This window comes from Dromiciops gliroides, chromosome 5 (assembly GCF_019393635.1).
Source record: "Dromiciops gliroides isolate mDroGli1 chromosome 5, mDroGli1.pri, whole genome shotgun sequence".
In the NCBI taxonomy this organism is placed as follows: Eukaryota; Metazoa; Chordata; class Mammalia; order Microbiotheria; family Microbiotheriidae; genus Dromiciops; species Dromiciops gliroides.
In genome coordinates, this window is record NC_057865.1 from 508,601 (window position 1) to 532,482 (window position 23,882).

Below are 23,882 nucleotides of genomic sequence, written 5' to 3' on the forward strand. Positions count from 1 at the left end.
GAAGTTCACAGCCTCTTGTGGACCCAGCCTGACGCAGCCCATCAGGGCCCTGAATGGAGTGGACAGAGACTCACTCCTTCTTCCAGGGTCTGAGCAGGTGGCCCCAGGGGGTAAGTCCCAGGCAAGAAGGAGGAATGCATTTCCTGGGCAGGGGACTCTTGTTGGCTGACACCACCGAGAGTCTTTAATGTGTCTGCTGCCTACCAGTGAACACGATCAACATGAGCTGGGAGAGCTGTGAACATTGCTTAAGGGCTTATTATGTGCCAGGTACTGGGCTAAGCCTCATCACATCCTTAGGACAACTCCAGGTAGCAGGTGCTGTTATTATTTCCATTTTGCCATTGAGAAAACTGAGGCAAACAGAGGTTAAGTGACTCACCCAGGATCACACAGCTAGTAAACATCTGAGGTCAGATTTGAACACTGGTCTTCCTGACTCCAAGCTCAGTGCTCTGTGCACTGTGGTGCCGCCTTCTTGAGAAGAAATGGAATCACCCAATGTGGTGGGATCTGTCCTATGTGCAGGGGAAGGACCCAGTCTGGCCATCTGAGCCACCAGTCAAGATAAAAACCATGCTGAAGGGGCAGCTAGGTGGTGCAGTGGATAGAGCACTGGCCCTGGATTCAGGAAGACCTGAGTTCAAATCTGGCCTCAGACCCTTGACACTTACTAGCTATGTGACCCTGAGCAAGTCACTTAACCCCAATTGCTTCACTAAAAAAACCCAAACCAACCAAACAAAAAAAAACCATGCTGAGCCCGCACTCTCTATCAATGAAGGTCTGGCAACTTCTCAGCATTTGCCAAAGTAACCTAAGGTAACACTGGCTCCCCTGGCCTGGCCCCCCACTGGGAGGAGGCTTGGCTGGTAGCCTCCTGCTGTGACGAGCATCCCCTTAGCTTGTGCTGGGGAAGGAAGAAAGAACAATGGACCAGCATCTTGCCCCTTCAACAATGGCTGGGCAAATCCATTGTGGAAGGATGATGAGGGAGGTGCTGAGGATGCCAGTGGCAACTGTGACCCTCCCTGGCATTCCCTCAGGAGCTTGATGCCCTAGGAGTTGGATGCCAGGTTGGAGTGCATGGTTTGGGAGGGGAAAAGGCACTCCTTCCGAGTCCTGGCCAGGCTTGCCTTTGCTTCCTCCATGTCCTAGACAGAGCGGGTTGTGACCTGGCCCCCAGGCCCACATTTCATCCTCTCCCCATCTCTCCCCTTCCCCCACAGCAGTAGCCTTTCAAAGCCTCGGCCCCAGCTCCAAGCTCACCCTGAGCCCCCCCACCCCAGCTGTTAGCTCTGGCTTTCTCTTCTGAGCGCTTCCTCCTGACTGATGAGCCACAGACATCGCATCCCTCGTACCCCCACCAACATGACTTCCTTCTGTTCCATTTTGGTCTTTGGGTCCTGGTGCCTAGAACAATGTCGGGCTCACAACAGGTGTTCCCCAGGTAGCTGTTGAGTGGACCGTCTGAAGTGAGGGCTGATGCCTTCAATCAAGCTCTATGCTCCGTGGGCTTGGGGCTGTGGGAATAACAAGAGCAGGAGGAGGCAGGAAGGTGGGTGTAGCTTTCTCCTGCGGTGATCTCAGTCACCCAGGGAAAGCCCCATCTGCTCTCCCTACCCCCCTACTCTGCTTCCCGAGGGGGCGGGGCATGTCTCTGAACTGGGAAGTCCATGAACACTGGCTGGTGGTTAATGGTCCATGGGGTCACTCTTCCCCATTTGTATGAGTTAATTCAGGCCTTTGTGTGTTCGTGTGCATGTGTGCATGTCTGTATGTGTGAGTGTGAGAGTGTATGCCCTTTGGGATTTCACAAGAGCTTCCTGCAGGGCCTCAGGCCAGTGGAAGGTGGCCTCTTCAAAGGCAGCAGCAGGGGAGCTGGAAAGGGCTGGGTTCTGGCGGGATGACAGGCCCATCGTCCAAGGGCCAAGCTCTCTAAGGCTGCAGCCACTCGAAGATTCAGCACATGAGACACTTGCCCCCTGGTGACCCTGGCAAGAGCCCCAACACCAGGTGGCCTCTGTGCCTTGGGGGCTCCCAAGGGAGAGAGGGCGTCCTCCTCAGCCCACATCCCTCTGAGGCTCTGAGCACCCTGGAGGCCTTGACCTCTCACCTCTCCCCAGTGTTGGAAGCAGGTGCTACTGTCTCCACCCAGACACAGAGCCCTATCTCAGTGGACCCCCATCCCCATCCCTGGCAGGGTGTGATGTTGGCTCCATGCCATTGGCCCAGCTCTCTCCTTCCCCTTCCTTTGGGCTCATTCTCTCTCCAGCCAGGAAACCTGCCCCCCCCCCCCCCAGGCACTCTTAGCAGGACTAGATGCTCCTCCCATGCCCTGAATCCTGGGATGGCAAACGACTTGTTTCTCACTGCCATTGTCTGCCCGGCCCTTCCCCCTTGGAGTCCATGCCCTGTCTTAATGAATTGTTGATCCCAGACTTTGGCCTCCAGGTCATAGGATTTCTGAGTGAGAAAAGCTGCTGCAAGCCATGGAGTCTTACCTGCTATTGAAGACCCCACCATTCATCCTCCAGCCTCTGCCAGAAGCCCTGGGGTGGGGGTGGGGGTGCGGCTCACTCCCTGTAGAAACAGTCCCTCTACTCAGGAGCCTCTCATTGTTGCCAGAGGCCCCTGCTTGGACCTGCTGTAGGGGGTGTTCTTGACCTGACAGTCTCCGAGGTCACTCCTGACCCAAAGAGGCTTGGATGTGGGGACTGCCAGTCTGAGAAGGAAGATGCATGGGGGAGGCGGGGGACATCAATGGCGCTGAGTGTCTGAGGGACCAGAGATGGCTCTGAAGAGGATGAGAGCAGAGGAGGGGACCGTTGTGTGGCCTGTCAGCCTGAGACATTGAGAGCAGAGCTGCCCGGGATGAGATGGCCTGGGGCCTGGGCATCTGAGCTGGGGGGCTGGGGCTGCTTCCAAGAAGCCAACCATGCAACATGGAGACTCCAGAGCAGCTGCCTGGGGAAAAGAGAAAAGCCACCCTCACCTGAGGGGGAGAAAGGCACCTACAGGCCCACCGCCCACGGTGCCTAATCCTGACACATCTGGTTGCTAAGCAGACAATTAGCTGCCTGTGATCTGTCAAGGAGTTATGAATGACTCAAAAGCCCACGTGCCAACATGGAGATGGCCTGGGGTGGGGGTGGGGGGTCTGGTGCTTGTTTGCTGAGGGCCCCCAGCCTTGGAAGCCAACCAGCCATGGCCAGGCCCAGTGAGTGGTCCAAGGAGCCCAGCCTCCCCCTTCTCTCCTTGAAGGAGGCTCATCCTCGTGTAGATGCTCAGATCTGGGACCCCAGAATGTCAGAGCTCGAGGGGCCCCCCAAACCCTGTCCCAAAGGAGCCGCTCTTGTGACATCTGTGTAGGGTGGGGCAGGACCCAGCCTCAAGCTGTTGCTCCTGGGATTCCCTTGGCCGGGGCAGAGACTGCCCCACCCCCCACCTAAAATCTTCAGTCGAACCATCTTCAGTTCCTTTGTCATGGGCTCGAGACCCTTCTCCATTCTCGTTGTCTCCTTTGTACAGCTGTGCCCCATGGAAATCCAACTCACGTGTGAGCCAAGACATCCCCTTCCTGAAGTCCTTGGTCCTCTTCCAGAAGGAGAGACAAAACCACCACCACCAGCACAACAGTGGGGTGGGAGGGGTGTAATGATGTAGGGAGTTAGGGCTTCCATAGATTTTCTTAAGGACTGGAATTGAAGAAAAACTTGAAGCACCAAAAATCAATTGTCAGTGCATTTTAAAAATACCCCTAAGGGGGAAAAAAGAGACCCAGGACAACTTTCTTTCTTTCTTTCTTTCTTTCTTTCTTTCTTTCTTTCTTTCTTTCTTTCTTTCTTTCTTTCTTTCTTTCTTTCTTTCTTTCTTTCTTTCTTTCTTTCTTTCTTTCTCTTTCTTTCTTTTCTTCTTTCTTTACTTCCTTCCTTCTTTTTCTTTTTAAATTGAGGCAATTGGGGTTAAGTGACTTGCCCAGGGTCACACAGCTAGTAAGTGTTAAGTGTCTGAGGCCAAATTTGAACTCAGGTACTCCTGACTCCAGGGCTGGTGCTCTATCCACTGCACCACCTAGCTGCCCCCCTTCTTTCTTTTACTGTCTCTCTTTCACTCTCTCTCTTTTTCTTTCCTTTCTTCTTTCTTTCCTTCCTTCTTTCCTTCCTTCCTTCTTTCTTTTACTGTCTCTCTTTCACTCTCTCTCTCTCTCTCTCTCTCTCTCTCTCTCTCTCTCTCTCTCCTTCTTTCTGTCTTTCTTTCTGTCTTTCTTTCCTTCCTTCCTTCCTTCCTTCCTTCCTTCCTTCCTTCCTTCCTTCCTTCCTTCCTTCCTTCCTTCCTTCCTTCCTTCCTTCCTTCCTTCCTTCCTTCCTTCTTTTTTTCCAGGGCAACGAGGGTTAAGTGACTTGCCCAGAGTCACACAGATAGTGTCAAGTGTCTGAGACCGGATTTGAACTCAGGTCATCCTGAATCCAGGGATGGTGCTTTATCCACTGCATTACCTAGCTGCCCCCCACAACTTTATTTCAAAGTAAAATGACAACAAAATGCTTATGTCCCCTGATGCCCTGCGCCTTCTAGGGTTGGCGGATGGCAATGTTTTTCTGCACTGTGTTACACTAATCCTGGTGACTTTCTACCAAACCCTGACATACATTCTCGGAAATAGCGCCTGCGCATCAAGATGCTTTGAAGAGAGCCCCGGACTAGAGGGAAGCAGTCTAGCTTGGACATTCACTATCTAACTGGTGGGTCACTAACTTCATACCTTGAAATGGGCACAATCACACTGGGAGTGATGGAGGGAAAGCTGGGAGCGACCAGCGTCAGCCCAGTCACCTGTCTTGTCTCCAACCTCCACATTCTGACCAAGAAAATGGGGGGGGGCTTTGAATGCTAAATAACGTTCCCCAAAGTTTGATTGCCACAGCGCAAGCGAAAGGCTATTGCTTTTCCTGGATAATCCCTGACCGCTGAATCGTGTTGCCCAAGGAGAGACCGAGGCAGGAGGGGTTTGCCTCAGCCCCTCACAGGAGGGACCTGGTTGTCTGGAGCGACATCCGAAGGCTCATGATGCTGACCGGTTCTGGGGCCAGAGGAGAGGGCTCTGGCCAGAACAAGCTCAAGAGTGGAGAATGGGGGTGAACTTGGAAAACTAACGGTGACCTTGACCTCATCCTCTGAGATGCGAGCATTCACTTTGACTCATTCTCTTCATCCATAGAATGGGAATAGTGTAGTAGTGCCCTCCGCAGAGATACCGCTTAGGGGCACAAAAGGGGTCCCTACTCTCTGGGTGCTGAGTGCCCACAGGGAAGTGAAAGCCCGAGAGATCCAGAATAAACAGGGGGAAGCAAATCAGGGGAGCCCTCCGGAAAGTGGCGCTGGAGCTGAACTTTTGTTTATGTTGAAATATTTATTTTCAGTTCCAAATTCTCTCCCTCCTTTCGGGCCCCCCCCCCGCCCTCCCCTTCCCTCGCGCCCCCTCCTATCCCCCCTCCCCCCCCCGTTGAGAAGGCGAGAAGTCCCCCCTCCAGCGCACACATGAAGTCACGCCAAACACATTGGTTTTGTTTGATCATTTTTTTTTCAATGAACAAAAACTGCCTTTGTCTCCCTTCCCCGCCCCAGAAGAGAAGCCGAAGCCAAACCCCGGCCCCCCAGTGCCCCCGGACGCCTCATTGGGTTTCCTGGGTCCCCCACTTCTCGGGCAGGAGGCAGGGGCCGGGCCGCTGAGTGAGGGGATAGTGTGTGTGGGGGGCTGTCCCGAAGTCCTTCCCAGCTGTCTGGGCCCCCTCGGCTCTGCTCCCCTCCAGGGCTCGGCGCGTCTTCAGGTTCCCATCCCAGCCCTAGGGCCCTCCCCGGCGGTGTGGACTTCGGGGGGCAGAGGGGTCCCCCCGGGACCAGGGACCATCCGGGCTGTCTGGAGGCGCCCCGACAGCCCCCCCCCCAAACCGGCTCGCATGGCCCCGCCTCCTCTGGCTTCGCCCCGCCCAGGCCCCGCCCCCTCACCCCGCGCCATTCCCCCTCTCCCCACGTAGGAAGGCGCCGCGCGTGCGCGCGCGGGTGCGGGCCGGGGTCACGCGCGGCGTCTCCAGTGCGCGCGCACGGGGGGCGGAGGCCGCAGCTGAGGAGGAGGAGGAGGAGGAGGAGGAGGAGGAGAGGGAGAAGGAGGAGAGGAAGAGGAGGAGGAGGAGGAAGAGGAGGAGGAGGAGGAGGAGGGGGAAGAAAGGACGTGGAGGAAGGACGTGGTTCTTCTGACCGGACTGAGGACTCGGAGGTTGCGAAGGAGGCTCCGGCCCTGGGAGGCCGCGGGGCGCGGGCGCAGGTGGGTGTGCGCGTGCCCGCATGCGGGGGGAGGGGCAGGGGAGGGCTCGGACCCACGCGTGGGGGAGGGGGCGCTCAGAGATCCCCCCATCCCCGCGCCTCTGGGTGTCTGCGCGGGGGAGGGGTGCACTGCCTTCCACATGTGTGCCCGTGTGTGTGTGTGTGTGTGTGTGTGTGTGTGTGTGTGTGTGTGCGCGCGCGCGCGCGCGTGGGGAAGGGAGGGGGAGGCGGGGGCCCTCCTTGTGGGGGTAGTGGGGGGGGGGCCCCGCGCCCCGCTTTCTGGGCCGTGACTCCAGCCCCCCCCCCTTGTCTGTTGCAGATGAGCCTCGTGGGCGGCCCTATAGCAGCAGCAGCAGCAGCAGCAGTGGCAGCAGCAGCAGCGGCAGCAACAGCAGCACCCCCGGCCGCAGCGATCGTGGGCCCCTGACCGGGGCTGCCCGGACACCAACCCCACTGTGCCTGGCCATGCCCGCGGGCTTTGCAGCCCTCATGTCAACATGATGAAAACGGAGCCCTCCGGGGAGCGGAGCACCCTGCGGAGCGCCTCCCCACACCGGAATGCCTACCGCACGGAATTCCAGGCTCTCAAGAGCGCCTTTGACAAGCCTAAGGCCGAGGGGGACCCCAAGGCCAAGGAGGGCGAGGGCTCCCAGCAGAGCAGGGGCAGGAAATATGGCTCCAACGTCAACAGGATCAAGAACCTCTTCATGCAGATGGGCATGGAGCCCAGCGAGCCGGCGGCCGCCCCCCCCAAGGCCAGGGCCAAGGGGGCGCCCCCCTCCCCGCCCCGGCGGGGGCGGCCCAAGGAGCTGCTGGAGAGGGCGGCGGGCTGCGTGCTGAAGCTGGAGTCGTCCGTGTCAGAGCGCATCAGCAGGTTCGATACCCTGCACGATGGCCCGTCCTTTTCCAAGTTCTCTGAGACCCGCCGCATGTTTGAGAGGAACAGCCGGCGCTCGCCCCAGGCCGAGCGGCCTGGGCCCGAGGGGCCCGACGATTGGCCCGGAGCCAAGTCCAACCGGGGCAGCACCGACTCCCTGGACAGCCTCAGTTCTCGGCCTGAGGCCGTGTCCCCCACCGTGAGCCAGCTCAGCGCTGTCTTTGAGAACTCGGACCCCCTCACTGAGAACCACGAGGAGTTCTCGGGGACCTGCACCGAGGCCCCCAGCCCTGTCAGGGAGCCCGACTCCTGGGGCTCTTCAGAGCCCCGCGGGGTTGAGGCCGAAGGTGGGGGCCTGGAGGAGGTAGCCCCCGGGTCCTCAGAGGTGGGAGGCCAGCGGGAGGCTGAGGCACCAACTCCTCCCCAGCCAAGGAGAAGCCTGGAGGGGTCTGTGCAGGAAGATGCTGCCAGAGCAGCCCCTGATGAGCTGCCGGTTGGCCAGGCTGCCCCCTCAGAGCCTGAGGCCCCCAAACACCCTGGGGCCGCCCTGGCAGGGGCTGTCAGCACCGGGGATGCCCCTGGCACAGAGGAGGCCTCTGACCACAGCGCCCACGTCTACATGCACACGGACTACAACATCTACCGGGTGCGATCCAGGTATAATTCAGACTGGGGAGAGGCAGGCACCGACCAGGACGACAGTGATGAGACCCAGGAATACCAGCCCAGCAGGGACTACCTGGAAATCAGCGGCTTGCCGGAGGAAGAGGACATCCCAGCCAGTCGCAAGATCCAGTTCAGCCGGGCGCCCATCAAGGTGAGTCTGTGGCCGCCCTGAGTGGCCTGTGGGGGCTGAGGCTGGCTCCTGGGGCTGGTGGCCTGCTCTGCCTTGGGGCCTGTGAGGCAGGCTTCTGGCTGTGACAGTGGTGAGCCCTGGGGCAGGTGCCCCAGCTGCCCACTGCTGAGGAGGATGTGGGTGTTTGAAGGGATGGGCTGAGGAAGGCACTGGCAGGGGCCCATCTGCCTCGAGCCTAAGGATGACAGCCCCTGCAAGGGTCTTTGGACTGTTTTCCCACGGGTGGGTCTGCCCTTTGGGGTGTCCCTTCCGGGAGGGGGCCTGGTTTGGGGGCTGATAAGGAGTGGCCTGGCTCAGGTATCTCCCCAGGCTTGGCTGGGGGGGCGGGGGGACGGGTGACACACCAGCCCCGCTCTGGTGGCCGATGCTGATGGTCTTCTACCAACTTGATCCGCTTTTTGTTTCATCCCTGATTTCTCCAGGAGCCTGGAGCCTCCTGCAGGTGCCCTTTAGAAATGGGAAGCCGAGGTCCCAAGGGTCCCTGTTGTGGGTATGGGCACACACTGGTGTCCCCTTGGCTTCTCCCTGTGCTGTCACACTTGTGCCAGGCTTGTGCCCGCAGGAATCCCAGACTGGCCACATTCAGGGCCTGGCACGTAGTTAGGGTTTGTGGCTTGCTTGATGGAGAGGCCTGCCCCCCTTGTTTATCAGTCATAGCTGCCTCCAGGCCTTTGGCCTCAGCCTCTTGAGCAGGGTCTCTGCCCCTGCTACGTTGTGGGCCCAGTTTGGGGATGCTGCCATCTCCTCTGCAGAGGCCTCAGGCTTGTGTTGTCCCAGCTCTCTGCAGGGGCCCTCCCTGGGCAGGGACAGACAGGCCTGTCCAGGACAAGCATGGCTTCCGGGTCCTTCTCTTCTTGGGCACGAGGGGCCAGAGACTTGCTTCCACGTGACCTCCCTGGCAAAGGGCTCTTGGAGGTCCCCCACCGAGATGTGCCCTTGACCTCACAGCTTTCTCACCCTAAAGCTCAGGTTAGCTGCGGTTTCATCCACACCCGTGTGACAAGCCTTTGGGTGGAAAGCTCAGAGCCTTCCAGAGAAGGACTAGAAAAGTGTGTGTGGGGTCTCTTGCCTTCAAGGAACTTGAAATCTAACACAGAAAATGGCTAATAAAAAGGAAGGTGCTCCGTGTGGGAGACCTGGAGAAATCCCAGAGTAGGGAGTAGGACAGCCATGAGGGGGCAAGAGGTGAGTGTGGGCCCCCCTTTACACCAGACCCCGCTTCGCAGCAGGGCCCTTTCCCCCTACCAGGGCTCCCTCTTCACACCAGATTCCACTTCACACCAAGGCCCCCTTCACACCAGGCCTCTACCAGGGCCCTTTCCCCCCACCAGGGCTCCCTCTTCACGCCAGACTCCACTTCACACCAAGGCCCCCTTCACACCAGGCCTCCACTAGGGCCCTTTTCCCCCACCAGGGCTCCCTCTTCACACCAGACCGCACTTCACACCTGGGCCCCCTTCACACCAGGCCTCCACCAGGGCCCTTTTCCCTCACCGGGCTCTGCTTCACACCAGGTCTCTCCACCACGACCTCTTCACACCAGGCCCCCCCACTTCATGCAGAGTCCTCCACCTTAACCCCCATCACATGGGCCCCTATTGATGCCCTCAGGATGGACTAGTTCGTTTGAGTTGGGTCTTTTGTTTGCTTTTGAAAACTGGGGCTCAGCTGTTTCCCTGAGGATGATCCTGGAGTCCCTCTCTTTAAGGATAAAGGCCTAAGGTGCTTACCCCCTATCAGCTTTGATTTGTCTTTTCCTTGCTTCCTCTCACCTTTCCCCATCCCTCAGAAAGAAAGAAGGAAAGGGTGAAGGAGAGAAGCTTCACCGCCTTAGAATTTAGGGTCCCTGTGGCTTTTACTCCTCTTGGAATGACCATTGGTGGAATTCCTCCTGTGCACTGGGGGGGAAGGTTTGTTGGGGTGATGAGGGGGTGGCCCATGGCCACCCAAGCCCTTGGCTTTATCAGTCACTTCTGCTTTCATCTCTGAAGCTTCTCTGGGGACGCCAGTGGGACCCCTTGGCCCCTCTCCCCTGCCCCCCTCTCCCCGCCCCCTTCCAAGTCTCCTTTGGTGACTGACAGCAGTTTTTGTTCCTCCCTCCCCCACTTGTGTTTTCCTCCAAAAAGCCAGTTTGGAAGCTGCTGTCCCTGGCTGCCTCCTTGCCTTGGTTCTGGGTCTTCCGGAGGGTCATCATCGCTCTAACTTCCTGCTGCTAGCAGGCCCCTCCCCCAACCCCTAGGTTATTGGCATCCTCTTGCTGGCATGGAGGCTTTTAAGCATTCAGGATTAAATGAATGAATAAAAACTATCTTGGGCTTATTTTGTGCCACCTTCAGTTGTTTTCAGTAGTTTCTGACTCTTTATGACCCCATTTGGGGTTTTCTTGGCTAAGATGCTGGAGTGGTTGGCCATTTCCGTCTCCAGCTCATTTTACAGGTGAGGAAACTGAGGCAAACAAGGTTAAGTGACTTGCCCAGGGTCATATAGCTTGTAAGTGTCTGAGGCTGGATTTGAACTCAGCTCTTCCTGACTGCAGGCCCTATTGGCTCTATCCTTTGCCCCAATTTGGGCCAAGCTCAGTGCTAAGGAGCTTACTAAAGGAAGCTGGACAAGAGCCCTGGGGTGCTTCATTCTAATGGAAAAACTGCACCTGGGGGTGGGGAGTGGCCAGGGAGGAACACTTTGGTCTGGGAAGTTCCTGGGACTTGCCAGCAGTTTCTGGGGTGTAGATAGACACGCCCAAGGCCAGAAGCCCCAGGTGGGTTCTTTTGATCTTGGCTGGCCAGTCTGTGGGGGAGGGCGCCTAAATTGTGCCTTCCTAGAGCAGCCCCATCTACGCTGGACAGTTCTGGGAGTGCAGCCTTCCTCCCCTCTCCTCAGGACCCCGAGCTTCCCCAGGTCCTGACCCAGGTCCCCCAACCCTGGGGGAAAGCACCCACCTCCCCCAGGTCCACTGCGGTATTTGTGAGCAGCTGCTGGAGCAGAGGCAGGGCCGGGGCGGGGGGAGTTTGGGGGGGTTGGCCCATCAGGCCAGGCTCCTCTCCTGGCTCAGTGCTCCATGAGCCCCCAGGGCTCTCTGGGTGCTGCTGCTGGTCTCCTCTCCCATGCTGCTGAGCTTGGCTGTCCTGCCCTGTTAGGAGGGGACCTGGTCTCCTCTTCCTTCCCCCCCCCCCAGGGCAATGGGGGTTAAGTGACTTGCCCAGGGTCACACAGCTAGTAAGTGTCTGAGGCTGCGTTTGAATTCAGGTCCTCCTGAATCCAAGGCTAGTGCCTTATCCACTGCACCACCTAGCTGCCCCTGGTCTCCTCTTCCACATGACACTATCGTGTGAATCAGCTCAGCCTTAGAGGGAAAACACGCGGGAGCTTCTTGTTAAAATATTTTTTGGAGCACGTCGGGCAGGCAGGGGTATCCGCTCTTGCTGTGAGGCCTGGGGGTACTGAGGCCTGTGGTGTATTCTAGCTTGGTGGCAGCTGGCCCTCCCTTGCCTGTGAGCAGGTAGCAGGTGCTTACTAAGCCAAAGGAAGAGGACGGGCCTGTCCTCAGCGGGCCTCCTAATGGGGGTATTTTACCAGGTTCCTCCAAGGAGAGGGCCGGTAGCCTGGCCGGTAGCCTGAGCCTGGGACCACAGGTAAATAAAGACGCATACCAAGAATGAAGGGGCAGAGAAAGAGGGTTTGAACATGCCTTGGAAATGTGAAATATGACGCCTCTATGGACAAGTGAAGAGGCCCATCCTTGAAGCCTCACCCCGGCCCTGGAATTCAGCCCACAGAAGTGCCCTTCCGCCTCCCCCTGTCTGTCGCCGTCCTCCCAGAACCTCCACTGTGGGAGGTTTCCAGGCCCGCCATGGCTGATTCCCCTCTGCCAGCCTCCTTGTTGTTGTTGAGGCATTTCAGGCGTGACCCCATTTGGGCTTTTCTTGGCAGAGATCCTGGAGTGCTTGGCCATTTCCTTCTCTAGCTCATTTGACAGATGAGGAAAGTGAGGCAGATGGGGTCAAATGCCTTGTCCAGGATCCCACAGCCAGTGTCTGAGGCTGGATTTGAAGTGGAGGAATCTTCCTGAGTCCAGGCCCAGTTCTCTATCTACCACACTGTTTCCTCAGTCCAAATAGGCTTGTGAGGAGCCGGACATGACAGGACAACAGGACCTGGCACAGAGCCGACGTGGCACGCTCATTGACAAACTGATTTCCAGCCTCCCAGGTGGGGCCCTCCCCTCAGTGTCTGAGCTGCCGGGTCCCACTGCGGACTTCTGTGGAGCTTGCAGTCCACTCAGACTTTCAGATCTTATTCAGATACCTGCCCTTGTGAGGATGGTTTTTTGGTCCCAAGTGAAAGACTTAACATTTATCTTCATTGACTTATTAGATTCATCTCAGTGAATTATTAGATTTGCCCATAATGATCTTTTCCTGGTGATCAGAGTCAGGATCCGTTCTCTTTGCTCTTTTAAATCTTGGGTGAGTGGCTGAGCTGGCATTCAAGGGCCTGGAGGTCACTGTGAGGGGCGGGGGCGCTGCTTCCTTATTTTTGACTCTTTTGGCAGATGATGTGGTCATCTTTCCCGGCCCCTGCAGAATTGGGGCTGTTCTCCCAGTGGTCAGAGCACCCCGCCTACCATGGCTGGCTCTCACTTCCCAGGTTCTCCTCCCTGCCTCTCCAGCCTTTGCTTTCTCCCCATTGGCAAGAGTCACATTTCAGGGCCACGAGATTGTCCTTGTGTGTGCCGCCATCTTTTCATCCCGTCACACATGTGTCTGTCAGGTCTTCTGCCTCGGTCCAGTGGGACCCCCAGCCAAGGGTAGGTGGGTCCCCACTTGTGAACTGGTGGGTCTCCCCCTTCTTGGCTGGTGTGCACGATGCCAGCAAGGTAATTCCCCCCACCTCTTGTCACAAGTGTATCTCTTCATTACAATGTTACCTAGACACCCCTGCCTGGCTCTCTGCAGTCCCAATTCCTCCCAGAGTCCCATGGGGCTTTGTGCCTGAGTCTCATTGGGAGCATGGGTGGTTCAGCTAGCTAGCTCCCTCTGGGATGGGGTCTCCCAGAAATGACCACCCTCCCTTTGGTTTGGTGTGCACACACATACATACTCACCCATGTACACTCACCATGTACACATCCACCCACACACATACTAATATACTCTTTTTTTTTTTTTTTTGGTGAGGCAGTTGGGGTTAAGTGACTTGCCCAGGGTCACACAGCTAGTAAGTGTCAAGTGTCTGAGGCCAGATTTGAACTCAGGTCCTCCTGAATCCAAGGTTGGTGGTTTATCCACTGCACCACTTATACTAACATACTCTTACACATGTATAGACACACTCACAAATACACTTATCCACATTCACTCACTCATACTTGCCATATACACATATCCACACAATATTCACTCATCTGTATATACTCACCCTGTACACAGTCACATACACTTATCCATATCCACTCACTCACACTCACCCCATGCACATATCTATACAATATACACACCCCAACACACAGTCACACATATACACACTCATACGCACTCACACACACTCACCTCATACACTCACACACACCCCATACACATATCTACACAATATACACACTCACCCCAACACACAGTCACACATATGCACTCATACGCATTCACACACACTCACCTCATACACTCACATACACACTCACCCTATACACACACACACACACACACACACACACACACACACACACACACACACACACACACACACACACCCTCCTTCACATTCTGTCTTCTCCCACTTCTCCCCCTCCCAGACAGACTCCTCTTGGTCAGTCAGGTTTGTGGGACTCCCAGCAAGTGCCCTTTTCTTGGTCCTGAGGAGCAGTGCCCCAGCTCAGGCCAATGGGCCCCTTATGCTTCTGCATCTTTCTCAGACACATCTTTGTCCCTGTCTCTTTGCCTCCTTCCCCAGCAGGGACAGAGTCTGTTCCTGGCCTGACCCTGGAACCCTGAGCAGGGCTTTTCGACTTGTGCCCATGGGAATCCCCAGCAGCTTTCTTTACTGGTCAGAGTTGAGAAAACTGGGGAGGTTGGGTCATGTGGGGGGAGGTGGCGTAAACTGGGCAGACAGCAGGCCTACTCATCCCCATGACTTGTCTCTTCTTCCTCTGAGAGTTGCTGCTAGTGGGAGTCTGGTGTCTGCACATCCAGGGTCTGTCCCACCTTGGAGCCTTGCAAGCCATGAGGCTCATAGTTTTTCTCTGTCAAATGGGAGCACTCAGGGTCGTGAGACCAGGGTATGGGAAGCGCTTAGGAGGTGGCATGCCCTTTGGGCCTTTTTTCCTTGGTGTGTGGGCTTTACACGGTGGCAGGCTCCTCTCTCTTCTTTGTCCTTGTCACACTATTCTGCCCTGTGGTCCCCTCATGACAGCCCTCTGGGGAAGGGTTCGTGTTGTCCACATTTTGCAGATAAGGAAGATAAGGATGAGAAAGAATCAGACTGGTCTAGGGACACTTAGCTAGGAAGTGTCTGAGGCTGGATTTGAACTCATCTCTCCCGATGCCTCTGATGCTACAGGTCAAGCCCTGGACAGACACAGGGTGGCTTGATTGGAGGGTCTGTGAGCGAGGTCTCAGAGAGATGAGTTGGACAAGAATCATCCATCTTTTGTCCCCGCGACCCCAGTCCTGAGTCAGCTCCCAAAGTACCTAGCAAGTGCTGTGCTTGGAGGTGTGGGGGGAAGTGACTCTGAGGTGGCTTCGGGAGGGCCACGCCCACAGGCATTCTGGGGGTGGGGCTTTCTTTGTTCTTCCTCATGTTCTCACCCACTTTGGCCCTGAGGTCCCCACGCTTGACTTTGGTTCTGGTGCAGGTTTAAGGGTTCCTTCCAGCAGTGTGGGTTCCAGCATTTTGTATCCCTGCAGAGCATCATGCTTTCTCGGCGTGCGCATACGCATACGCATGCATGCACGGGGGAGGAGAAGAACCTCCTCTTTGCATTTCAGTTTGCTAATCCATAAAATGGGGGTCAGTCATAGACAGGAGAGTCCCATTTCTGAATGCCAACTGGTCTCTTTCTCTCCCTCAGTTTCCTAATTGTGGCAATGATGATTCCTCAGACAGAGCTATACTATGGTTTGGGGGACAGACCGCTGGCCTGAGAGTCAGGGAGATCTGTGGCCAGATCTGGTCTCGGACACTTGAGTTGGTGATTCTGGCAGGTGACTTCCTCCCTGCGCCTCAATGGGTCTGGAATGAGAGGACTAAAGCAGGTGCTCGCTTGCTCGCTGTCAGTGATGGCTGTTGGGAGGGCACTAGTTTGACTTGTAGCTGAAATGACTCCTGCCAGTGGAGCCCCCGGGATTCACCGCCCCATCCAGCCTGTGCTCATTGGGTGCTCTCGGGGGCATTGTCGGTGGGACGGAAGGGACCTCGGAGTGCAGTCAGAGACCCCTCTCCAAAGAGCTCCTTCGACCACCAGTACTTACTGCAGTAGAGCTATTAGGACAATAATGTTGACGTTGTCTGGAGACCCCTAGGGGATTGGAAGGGAAGAAGCATTTATTAAACACCTGTTGTGTGGCAGGCATCAAGGTCATTTGGTCTTCACCACCACCCGCATGGTATCCTCACTTTACAGTTGAGAGGACCGAGGCTGACTCTGGTGCAATGACTCTAGTCAGTGTCTAAAGCTCAATTTGAACTAGGGCCTCTTGACTCTGGGGTGCCCCAGTGGGTCTAAACCATCCCCGAAAAGGGCCCTTAAGGACCACAATGTTTATAGGGAGCCTCTTCCACCTTGGACAGCTCCTGGGGTCTCCGAAGGTTGGCCTGGCCTCAGGCCTCCTCCTGCCTCTCTGTGCCTCCCCCACACTCCTAGTCTAGCTCCCAGGGGCCGAACAGATGTGACCTTCCCAGCCAGACCAGGCCAGCCCTGGGCCTTGGGACCCCCTCCTTTCTCCTCAGCATCATCTGGAGGGCCCTGGTCCCACCACAGTCAGTGGGGGCTGGAGCCTGTCCTGAGCTGGCTCTCTTTCTCTTGTCTTTTTAAAGGTATTGATTGTGGTTCTGGGCTTGGCAAAGGCTTTCCATGCATGGAATAGGACAAAAAGGCATCTTACCTGACAATGTGGAACTGTCCTTGGCACCTCCCTTTGCTTTCACCTATGACTGCTTGTCTGTCCTCACTGGCTTCCTCTGTCTCTTCTGCAGTGCCTCCCCTCCCCTCCCCTTCCCTGCTCAGGGTTCTCAAGGTTGGCAGAGATGTTTGTCTTTACCACTTCCCTCTGCATCAGACCACAGGAGTCTTCTCTGGTTTCTCCTTATTTCTTGTAGTGCAGTGACCATTCCTGAGAGCCCTCCCAGAGCTCTGGCACCCCTGGGTCTCCTGCCCTTGGGTGGTCTATACGAAGGGATGGGGTGGAGCTGGTGACCAGGCTGAGTCTTGAGGGAGGAGATGTGGTTTTTGGTGGGTGTCGGGGGAGCCTCAGGTGGGAGAGATGAAGGTTTGAAGGGATTGACTGGAAGTAAATCTGACTGGAGCCCCAGAGATGATAGGGAGCCACAGAGGATTCCTGAGTAGGTGAGTGGCTGGAATGTTGCTCCAACAGCCTCCCTTTTTGACAGTCAGTAGACCCTGGTTGTCGGGGGTCACTGGGGCTGAGTTCTCTGCTCCTCAGCTTTGTCCTGAGATTCTCCTTACCCAGAGTCACTCGGCTCTGCCCCCTCATGTCCTTGGTTTCTGCTTCCCCCACTTCCTCCCATGGCGGGGGGTCCTTTCCTTTGCCCCCTTTTTCTTGGTTTTTCAGTTTGCCATCTGTGTTGCTGTTTTCTTCGGTAGGGGCAGGGCTGGCCATGGCCAGTTTCTAGCCCAGCCATGGTGCCCATCTTCCTCATGCCCAGGTCTCTTTAGCAGCCACAGACTGTGATGTGACCTTAGGGATTGCTCTGTGGGGACCAAAAGGTCATTGGCCCTGGGTATCCCTGCAGTAATGGAGATGCAGTCGGGTCTGGTATGAGAGTGAGGGAAGTTGTTGGGGCCACATCTACCTACAGAGGTGCTGCTGGCCCCCATGCCTGAAGGAAGGCCACCCAGACAGGCTGTGACTCTGCAGTGTAGACCTGGGCTGGGGAGGGAGCGGCAGGTGCTGTCCAGGGATCAGCCCAGGAAGGGAGCTCTGGAGAGTCCTTTTCAGCCACAACCATTGGCTGCCGCCTTATGGGCCCCTGACCTCAGGGGAGCCCCCAGAGTCATCCCCCTGCCCCGGGCTTCCAAGAGCCTCCTGGTGTCCCTCCTTACCCCACAACCTCACTATTGATGCTTTGGTCGTCTGTGGGAGGCCTTCTCCCTGCCTGGGAGGCCCTGGACCTGAGAGAGGGGAGAGCTTAGGCAAGGTGGGACCTCTGTGGGGTCTGTCTGGAATCCCCAGGAGAAGAGGCGCAATTAGCCTGGAGCAGGCAGCTCAGGAGGTTTGTCTGCAAACACCCATCCTTTCTCTTCCTCTGAAGAGTCCTGCGGGGAGCAGATGCCTTTGATCAGCTTCTGACAGCCCTAGACGTTGGCTTCTTCCAGGAGAGGCGGGTGCTCTGAATTCTGGTGCAGGGTAGGCAGGAAAAGGAGGCACTCAGTGAGCTCGGTGGGGGGGTCCATCGGCTTGGGGCAATTCTGGCTAACATCAGGGCGGGGCCCTCTGGGGCCTGCAGAGGAGGCTGAGCCTCCCCTTTCCTTCAGCCAGTCCTCTGAGGAGGTGCCCTTGGGGCCCCCGGGTGTCCTCCAGTTTCTCCACGGTACCCAGGATGGACCATGCTCATGTGCCTGTGAAGGTCTGCCCAGGACAGTGGGACTGTCCTCTCCCCGGTCCTTGAAGGCGGTCCCATTGCCTCTCCTCATCTGAATGGGCTGGAAGGGTCTTCCCAGGCCTCACCCCACAGGCCTAGGATGTGGGTCTCAGGTCCTAGGCCTCATGTAGCCAAGTGACTTTGGTTCAGCCTTCTGGAAGCAGGAAAGGGGCGTTGGCATCATTCATGGTGGGGCTCTGTGGTCTTGTCAGGAGCTGTTCTTTCCTCTCTGGTGCCCCCTGTGCCAGCCCTCCTCCCAGGGCTGGGTTGTTGGTGGGCATTGCTCTGAATTTGGAAACTTGTTTGGGGAGAACAGAGAGACATGCAGGGAGGCTGTGTCCCCTCCCTCTTTCCCATGTCCTGAGGGCTCTGGGGGTGGGGCCTACACATGTATCCAAGGCAGGAGCCATGTCCATGCCAGTGTGTCCATGCCAGCGTCAGGGGCCCCAGATTTGTAACTGAGTGACTTGGTTTGGGAATATTCAGCAGCCTTGACTTACACTGGTCCTGGGCCCTGCCCTCTCTGCCTCTCCCTACCACTCTCCCTCCCCCCTCCTTTCTCTGTCTCTCCCTCCCTCTCTGCTTCCTCCCCCTTCCCTTCTCCCTCCTTCCTCTCCCTCCCTCTCTGCTTCCTCCCCTTCCCTTCTCCCTCTTTCCTCTCCCTCCCTCCTCCTTTCTCTGTCTCTCCCTCCCTCTCTGCTTCCTCCCCCTTCCCTTCTCCCTCCTTCCTCTCCCTCCCTCTCTGCTTCCTCCCCTTCCCTTCTTCCTCTTTCCTCTCCCTCCCTCCTCCTTTCTCTGTCTCTCCCTCCCTCTCTGCTTCCTCCCCCTTCCCTTCTCCCTCCTTCCTCTCCCTCCCTCTCTGCTTCCTCCCCCCTTCCCTTCTCCCTCCTTCCTCTCCCTCCCTCTCTGCTTCCTCCCCCTTCCCTTCTCCCTCCTTCCTCTCCCTCCCTCTCTGCTTCCTCCCCCCTTCCTTTCTCCCTCCTTCCTCTCCCTCCCTCTCTGCTTCCTCCCCCCTTCCCTTCTCCCTCCTTCCTCTCCCTCCCTCTCTGCTTCCTCCCCCTTCCCTTCTCCCTCTTTCCTCTCCCTCCCTCCTCCTTTCTCTGTCTCTCCCTCCCTCTCTGCTTCCTCCCCCCTTCCCTTCTCCCTCCTTCCTCTCCCTCCCTCTCTGCTTCCTCCCTCTTCCCTTCTCCCTTTTTCCTCTCCCTCCCCCCTCCTTTCTCTGTCTCTCCCTCCCTCTCTGCTTCCTCCCCCCTTCCCTTCTCCCTCCTTCCTCTCCCTCCCCCTCTGCTTCCTCCCCCCTTCCCTTCTCCCTCTTTCCTCTCCCTCCCTCCTCCTTTCTCTGTCTCTCCCTCCCTCTCTGCTTCCTCCCCCCTTCCCTTCTCCCTCCTTCCTCTCCCTCCCTTTCTGCTTCCTCCCTCTTCCCTTCTCCCTTTTTCTTCTTCCTCCCCCCTCCTTTCTCTGTCTCTCCCTCCCTCTCTGCTTCCTCCCCCTTTCCTTCTCCCTCCTTCCTCTCCCTCCCCTCTCCTTTCTGTCTCTCCCTCCATCTCTGCTTCCTCCCCCCTTCCCTTCTCCCTCCCTCCATCTCTCCCTCTATCCCACATCTCCCCTTCCCCCTCCCGAAGCACACAGGCCGTGGAAGACCCAGACCACGTGGAAGCAGTGAGGCCAGCTGGGTGGGGGCAGTAGGAAATCCGGGTGGCCGGAGGGTGGAAGGGAGTAGGGGTACACAGGACTCTCGGACCAAAGCAGAGACTGTAGAAGGGGGAAGGGGGCTGAGGCTGGGAGTCAAGGGGAGACCCTTCCTTGGCAGGGACAGTCTGATGTGGCCCCCAGGTTCTTTCTATCCCACCTAGCTGCAGGTGGTGGCCTGGGGTGCCTGCTCCAGTCAGCTGCATACCTTTCTATGCCTCCATGTGCATCGATCTTTCTCTCACCCTACTTCTCTTGCACACCCTTCAGATGCCATCTGCGGCCATATCACCTGAGTGACGTCTCATTCGGCTCTCCAAGAGCCTCCTGCCATCTGGTGCCTGGGATTGCATTTGAGGCTTCTGCTGACCCCTGTGGACCTGAGGGCTGCCCTGGGAGGCAGCCCTCGGCTTCTCCAGGGGGTTTCGCCACGAGCACTCAGGTGGGGTATCTGGGGAGGGGCAAGTTGTGGAAGTGTGGGTGTTCTCCCTCTCATACTGTGATGCTGGCCCTGGGAGACATATTTGTTTAGCTGTTCACAGAGAGCTCTTCTCTGGGGAGAAGCTAGCACCCTGTTCATGGGGTACCCAGCATGTGTGGAGGTGGTGCTTTTGGGCAAAGAGAGGAACAGCGATGTTGGGTTATAGGCAGGACTTGGAGAACCAGCCCCCCACCTTCTTTATTGATGAAGAAACTGAGGCAGGCAGAGGGGAAGTGGCCTGCCCAGGGTCACCCAGTTAGTCAGTATCTGAGGCAAGATCTCTTGGGCTCCTGAGGACACACTTCGTGACATCCTAACTGGAAGCCACATTATCGATCTGGACTGGGGCTGATCAGTCCCACTGAGGCACTAATACAGAGCAGGTTCTGAACCCAGGGCCCCGGGGCCCTGCCTTCTTAGGGCAGCCTCTGGTTCCCTGTTCTGAAGACAGAGTCAGTGGGCTTTGTCAGAAGCCATGGGGACCTTTCAGAGGCTTTTCTACAAACTGCTGTCCTCGCTCGGTGGCTCAGGGAAGGGGCAGAAGGCTTGGCTCCTTTCTGCCAGGCCTGACTTGCTGGCTCTGCTTCTGCCTGGGTATTCCCTGCCCCCCCCCCCCAGCCTTCATGGCCACTCCCTTGGGGAGGTGTTTCTTTGGGGACGCTTTGCATGCCCATGTGCCTTCTCTGGCCCCTGCAGTTGTCTTGGACAGCCTTCATGGCAGGAGAAGAGGCTCAGGGTGTGGCTGGGAAGGAGCTGGGCCTGGATCCTGGCAGTGCTGGGTCCCCTGGCGCACCTCGTCATCAGCTCTATCAGGCAGATGAGGGGCCGTGACTCATGCCAGGGTTGGGCTTGGGCCTCAGGTCTCCCTGGTCACTGGGCCCCAGATGTGAGCAGGTTGGGGGACAGCCCTGGCACATCTGGGGAGCTGGGATGGAGGCTCTGGCCCAGGGGTGGTTCAGATGTGTAGCTCAGGGCCGGTGCCTCCACGCTCTTGTTCCCTGTGCTTTTGGTCAATGAAAAAGAAGATGTAGTTAATTCTGATGTTATGGAAGGTCTGAGACTGTCATGGTGATAGGTTGCTCCAAAGCTCCCTTCTCCTCCCCTTTCTCCCCCTCCTTTCTTCCTCTCCCCTTCATTTCATGGCCTCAACTGGATGCTTTGAGCACTTTTGTCTGTGTCCTTGGCTGTGGGTGCAGGGAAGAGTGACAGAGGATAGAGGCCTTGTCCTGGATGAGGTGATCTGCAGGCCCCTCTCCCCTCAAAGCAAACAAGCAGAATCCCTAAGGGTGGGGACTCAGGGCCAGGGCCCCTCATTAGAGAGGGGCCAGCTGAGGCCTTGCCCAGGGCATCACCGGAGTCGTTCAGCTGGTGCTCAGGGCCTGAACCCCTGGCCTGGACCCCTGGCCTGGACCTGCCTTCTTGCTCTGAGGAGGTAATTTCTGGAGTGTCCAAGTCCTGGACTCAGACACACCCCTGTGGCACACATCACTCTTCTCCCCCTGGGGCAGTGAGGTCCTGGCATCTTTCTGTGGCTTTAAGGGGGACTTAATTGGGCCCCTGGCTCCCGAGGAGGGTGGGGGGGCGTGGGTGGGGCCTGCTGTGCCTCACTTCCTTGTCTGGCTGCCTTTTCTTCCTTTGTGGGAGGTGCCCAGAGGCCCCTTGGGGCCCTCTTCTCTGGGGCCCTGGGAGGAGCCTCTGCAAACTTACTTGGAGGAAGTGGGGCAGAAGATCATCTATGGGGCGTTTTTTTGCTTAGAGCTAAAAACACTGATTGGAGCCAATGGATGGATTCATTTTAAGAGAATGTCCTTCAGCAACATTTATCCAAGAGGCATTAATTAAACATAAATTAATCCGGTTTCCTAATGAATATAATTAATTTCCTGGCATTCGCTATGGCCTCATGGGAGATCGGGCGGAAGTCCGAATGGATGATATCCCTTGGGTGGAGAAGGCTGCACGCCAGCCCAGGTGATTCAGGAGCCTCCTTCCTTCCATCATACATCCAACTGGAGCTTCAGTTTTCACCCTGATGGCCAGATCCTCCCATGCCTTGGCTTTGCGGACAGATGTGGTACAGAGAGACTGGAGGGCTCAGTCACGCAGCTAGCGAATGCTTCCTGCTCTCAGTGTCAGGATGGAGACATCCATACCTGTACATCTTCCAGACCCAGGAGGGGGTTCTTGGACTGGCGGTGGCAGGGCTGCCTTTGGGGCTCTGTTCTGGGCCAGTGGACAGGATAGAGCCAAGGAGGGAGAGGATGGCTGGGGAGGTGTCTGCATAGAGCCGATGATAGAGCTCCTAGGAGCCCTGAGATCAGGAGGCAAGAGGGTAGCCCCAGGGCTCTGTGGGACTGGGGGAGCACGGAGCTTTGTTGGGGAAGACGATTCTACCCGTTTCAGTCAGACTGGTTTTCTCGGTAAACCTTGGTCTTAAAAAGAGATTGGCCTCACCAGACTGCTGCAAAAGGGACCCAAGGCCTAAACAAGAGGAGAATGCCTGCTGGAACCATTCTGGGGAGCAGTCTGGAACTAGGCCCAAAGGGTTACAGAACTGCGCATGCCCTTTGACCCAGCAATACCCCTGCTGGGTTCAAACCCCAAAGAGTAAAAGACCCATTTGTACAAGGACATTGATAGCAGCTCTTTTGTGGTGGCCAAGAACTGGAAGTCAAAGGGATGCCCATCCATGGGGAGTGGCTCAACAAGCTGTGGTACATGGCGGGGATGGAATATTCTTGTGCTATAAGAAATGATAAGCAGGAGGATTCTAGAAAGGCCTGGAGAGACTCATATGAACTGATGTGTAGGGAAGTGAGCAGAACCAGGAGAACACTGTGCACAGAGACAGCCATGTTGTTGGGTGAAGAACCACTTAACTATTCTCAGTCATACAAGGATCCAAGACAATCCCAAAGGACTCATGATGGAGCAGACTACCCACCTCCAGAAAAAGAACTGACATGGATGGAACAGACTGAAGCCTGCTGTTTTTCACATTCTTTAATTTTTTTTTATTCAAGTTTTCTTATAGAAAATGACTAATATGGTCGTGTTTTACATAATTGTTAATGAATAACCTATATCCAATTGCTTACCACCTCAGGGAGGGAAGGGATAAAAGTTGGAACCCCAAACTATAAATAAAAATGTTTATTACTTTAAAAAAAAAGAAAAAGGAAAAAAACCCTGGTGGACAGGGAGAAGAGCAGGTCCAGGCCCAGGCCCAGGAGGGGGAGACCAGGCTGAGCACTGGGCCTGGCTGCCCTCCACCCTGGCCCTGGCCCAGCTGGGCACAAGCTGTCCAGTTTTTCCCTGCATAGCTCATGAGCCTTTCTGCCCGGAGGGCCTGGATGATGTGGGCTGCTTGACCCAGTGTGGACAGACCCTGGCCCCAGTGGGTCACTCATCAAGAAGGAGGCCAAATGAGGAGTGATCAGTGTTACCTAACAGGCACCGCAGCTTGCCCCTGAGTATTGGGGGAAAGACTTGGGGGACTGCTCAGGGTTAGGCTTAGGAAGGGCTGGGGAGGAGGGAGAAGCCACTGGGGCTGATTGGAATGAAAAGACCAGGGAGGACAGCTCAGGGTGTGGCTGTGGCTCCCAGGGAAGGTTCAGAGTCTTAGCAGGAAGGGGCCCTAGAGGAGGCCTCTGCTTAAAGACCCAGGCCCCTCTCCTTCCTCGAGATCCACACCTGCCAGCTTCAGTGCCCATCTGGCCTCTGGTTTTCTTGGTTACTCAGTAGCCACCTTTGGTGGCCTGGGGACGAGCTTGGGGACAATGCCCCTCCCCCAAGGTCACATGGCCTCGCTGGCAGGCACCTCTTGGGGGTCCAGGATGGAG

At 56.7% G+C, this 23,882-nt stretch overlaps 1 protein-coding gene across 4 annotated transcripts in view; it reads left to right on the forward strand.

The window, feature by feature from the left end:
* The first annotated feature begins 6,186 nt into the window (after window positions 1–6,186).
* Window positions 6,187–23,882, forward strand: part of PPP1R9A (protein phosphatase 1 regulatory subunit 9A) — a 76,592-nt gene continuing 58,896 nt past the window's right edge. For all 4 annotated transcript variants that reach the window (XM_043966137.1, XM_043966139.1, XM_043966140.1 and 1 more), the window contains exons 1-2: window positions 6,187–6,325; window positions 6,644–8,018. In XM_043966137.1, the coding sequence (XP_043822072.1) occupies window positions 6,822–8,018 (1,197 nt within the window). In that variant the 5' untranslated portion in view covers window positions 6,187–6,325; window positions 6,644–6,821. The remainder of the gene's footprint in view (window positions 6,326–6,643; window positions 8,019–23,882) is intronic.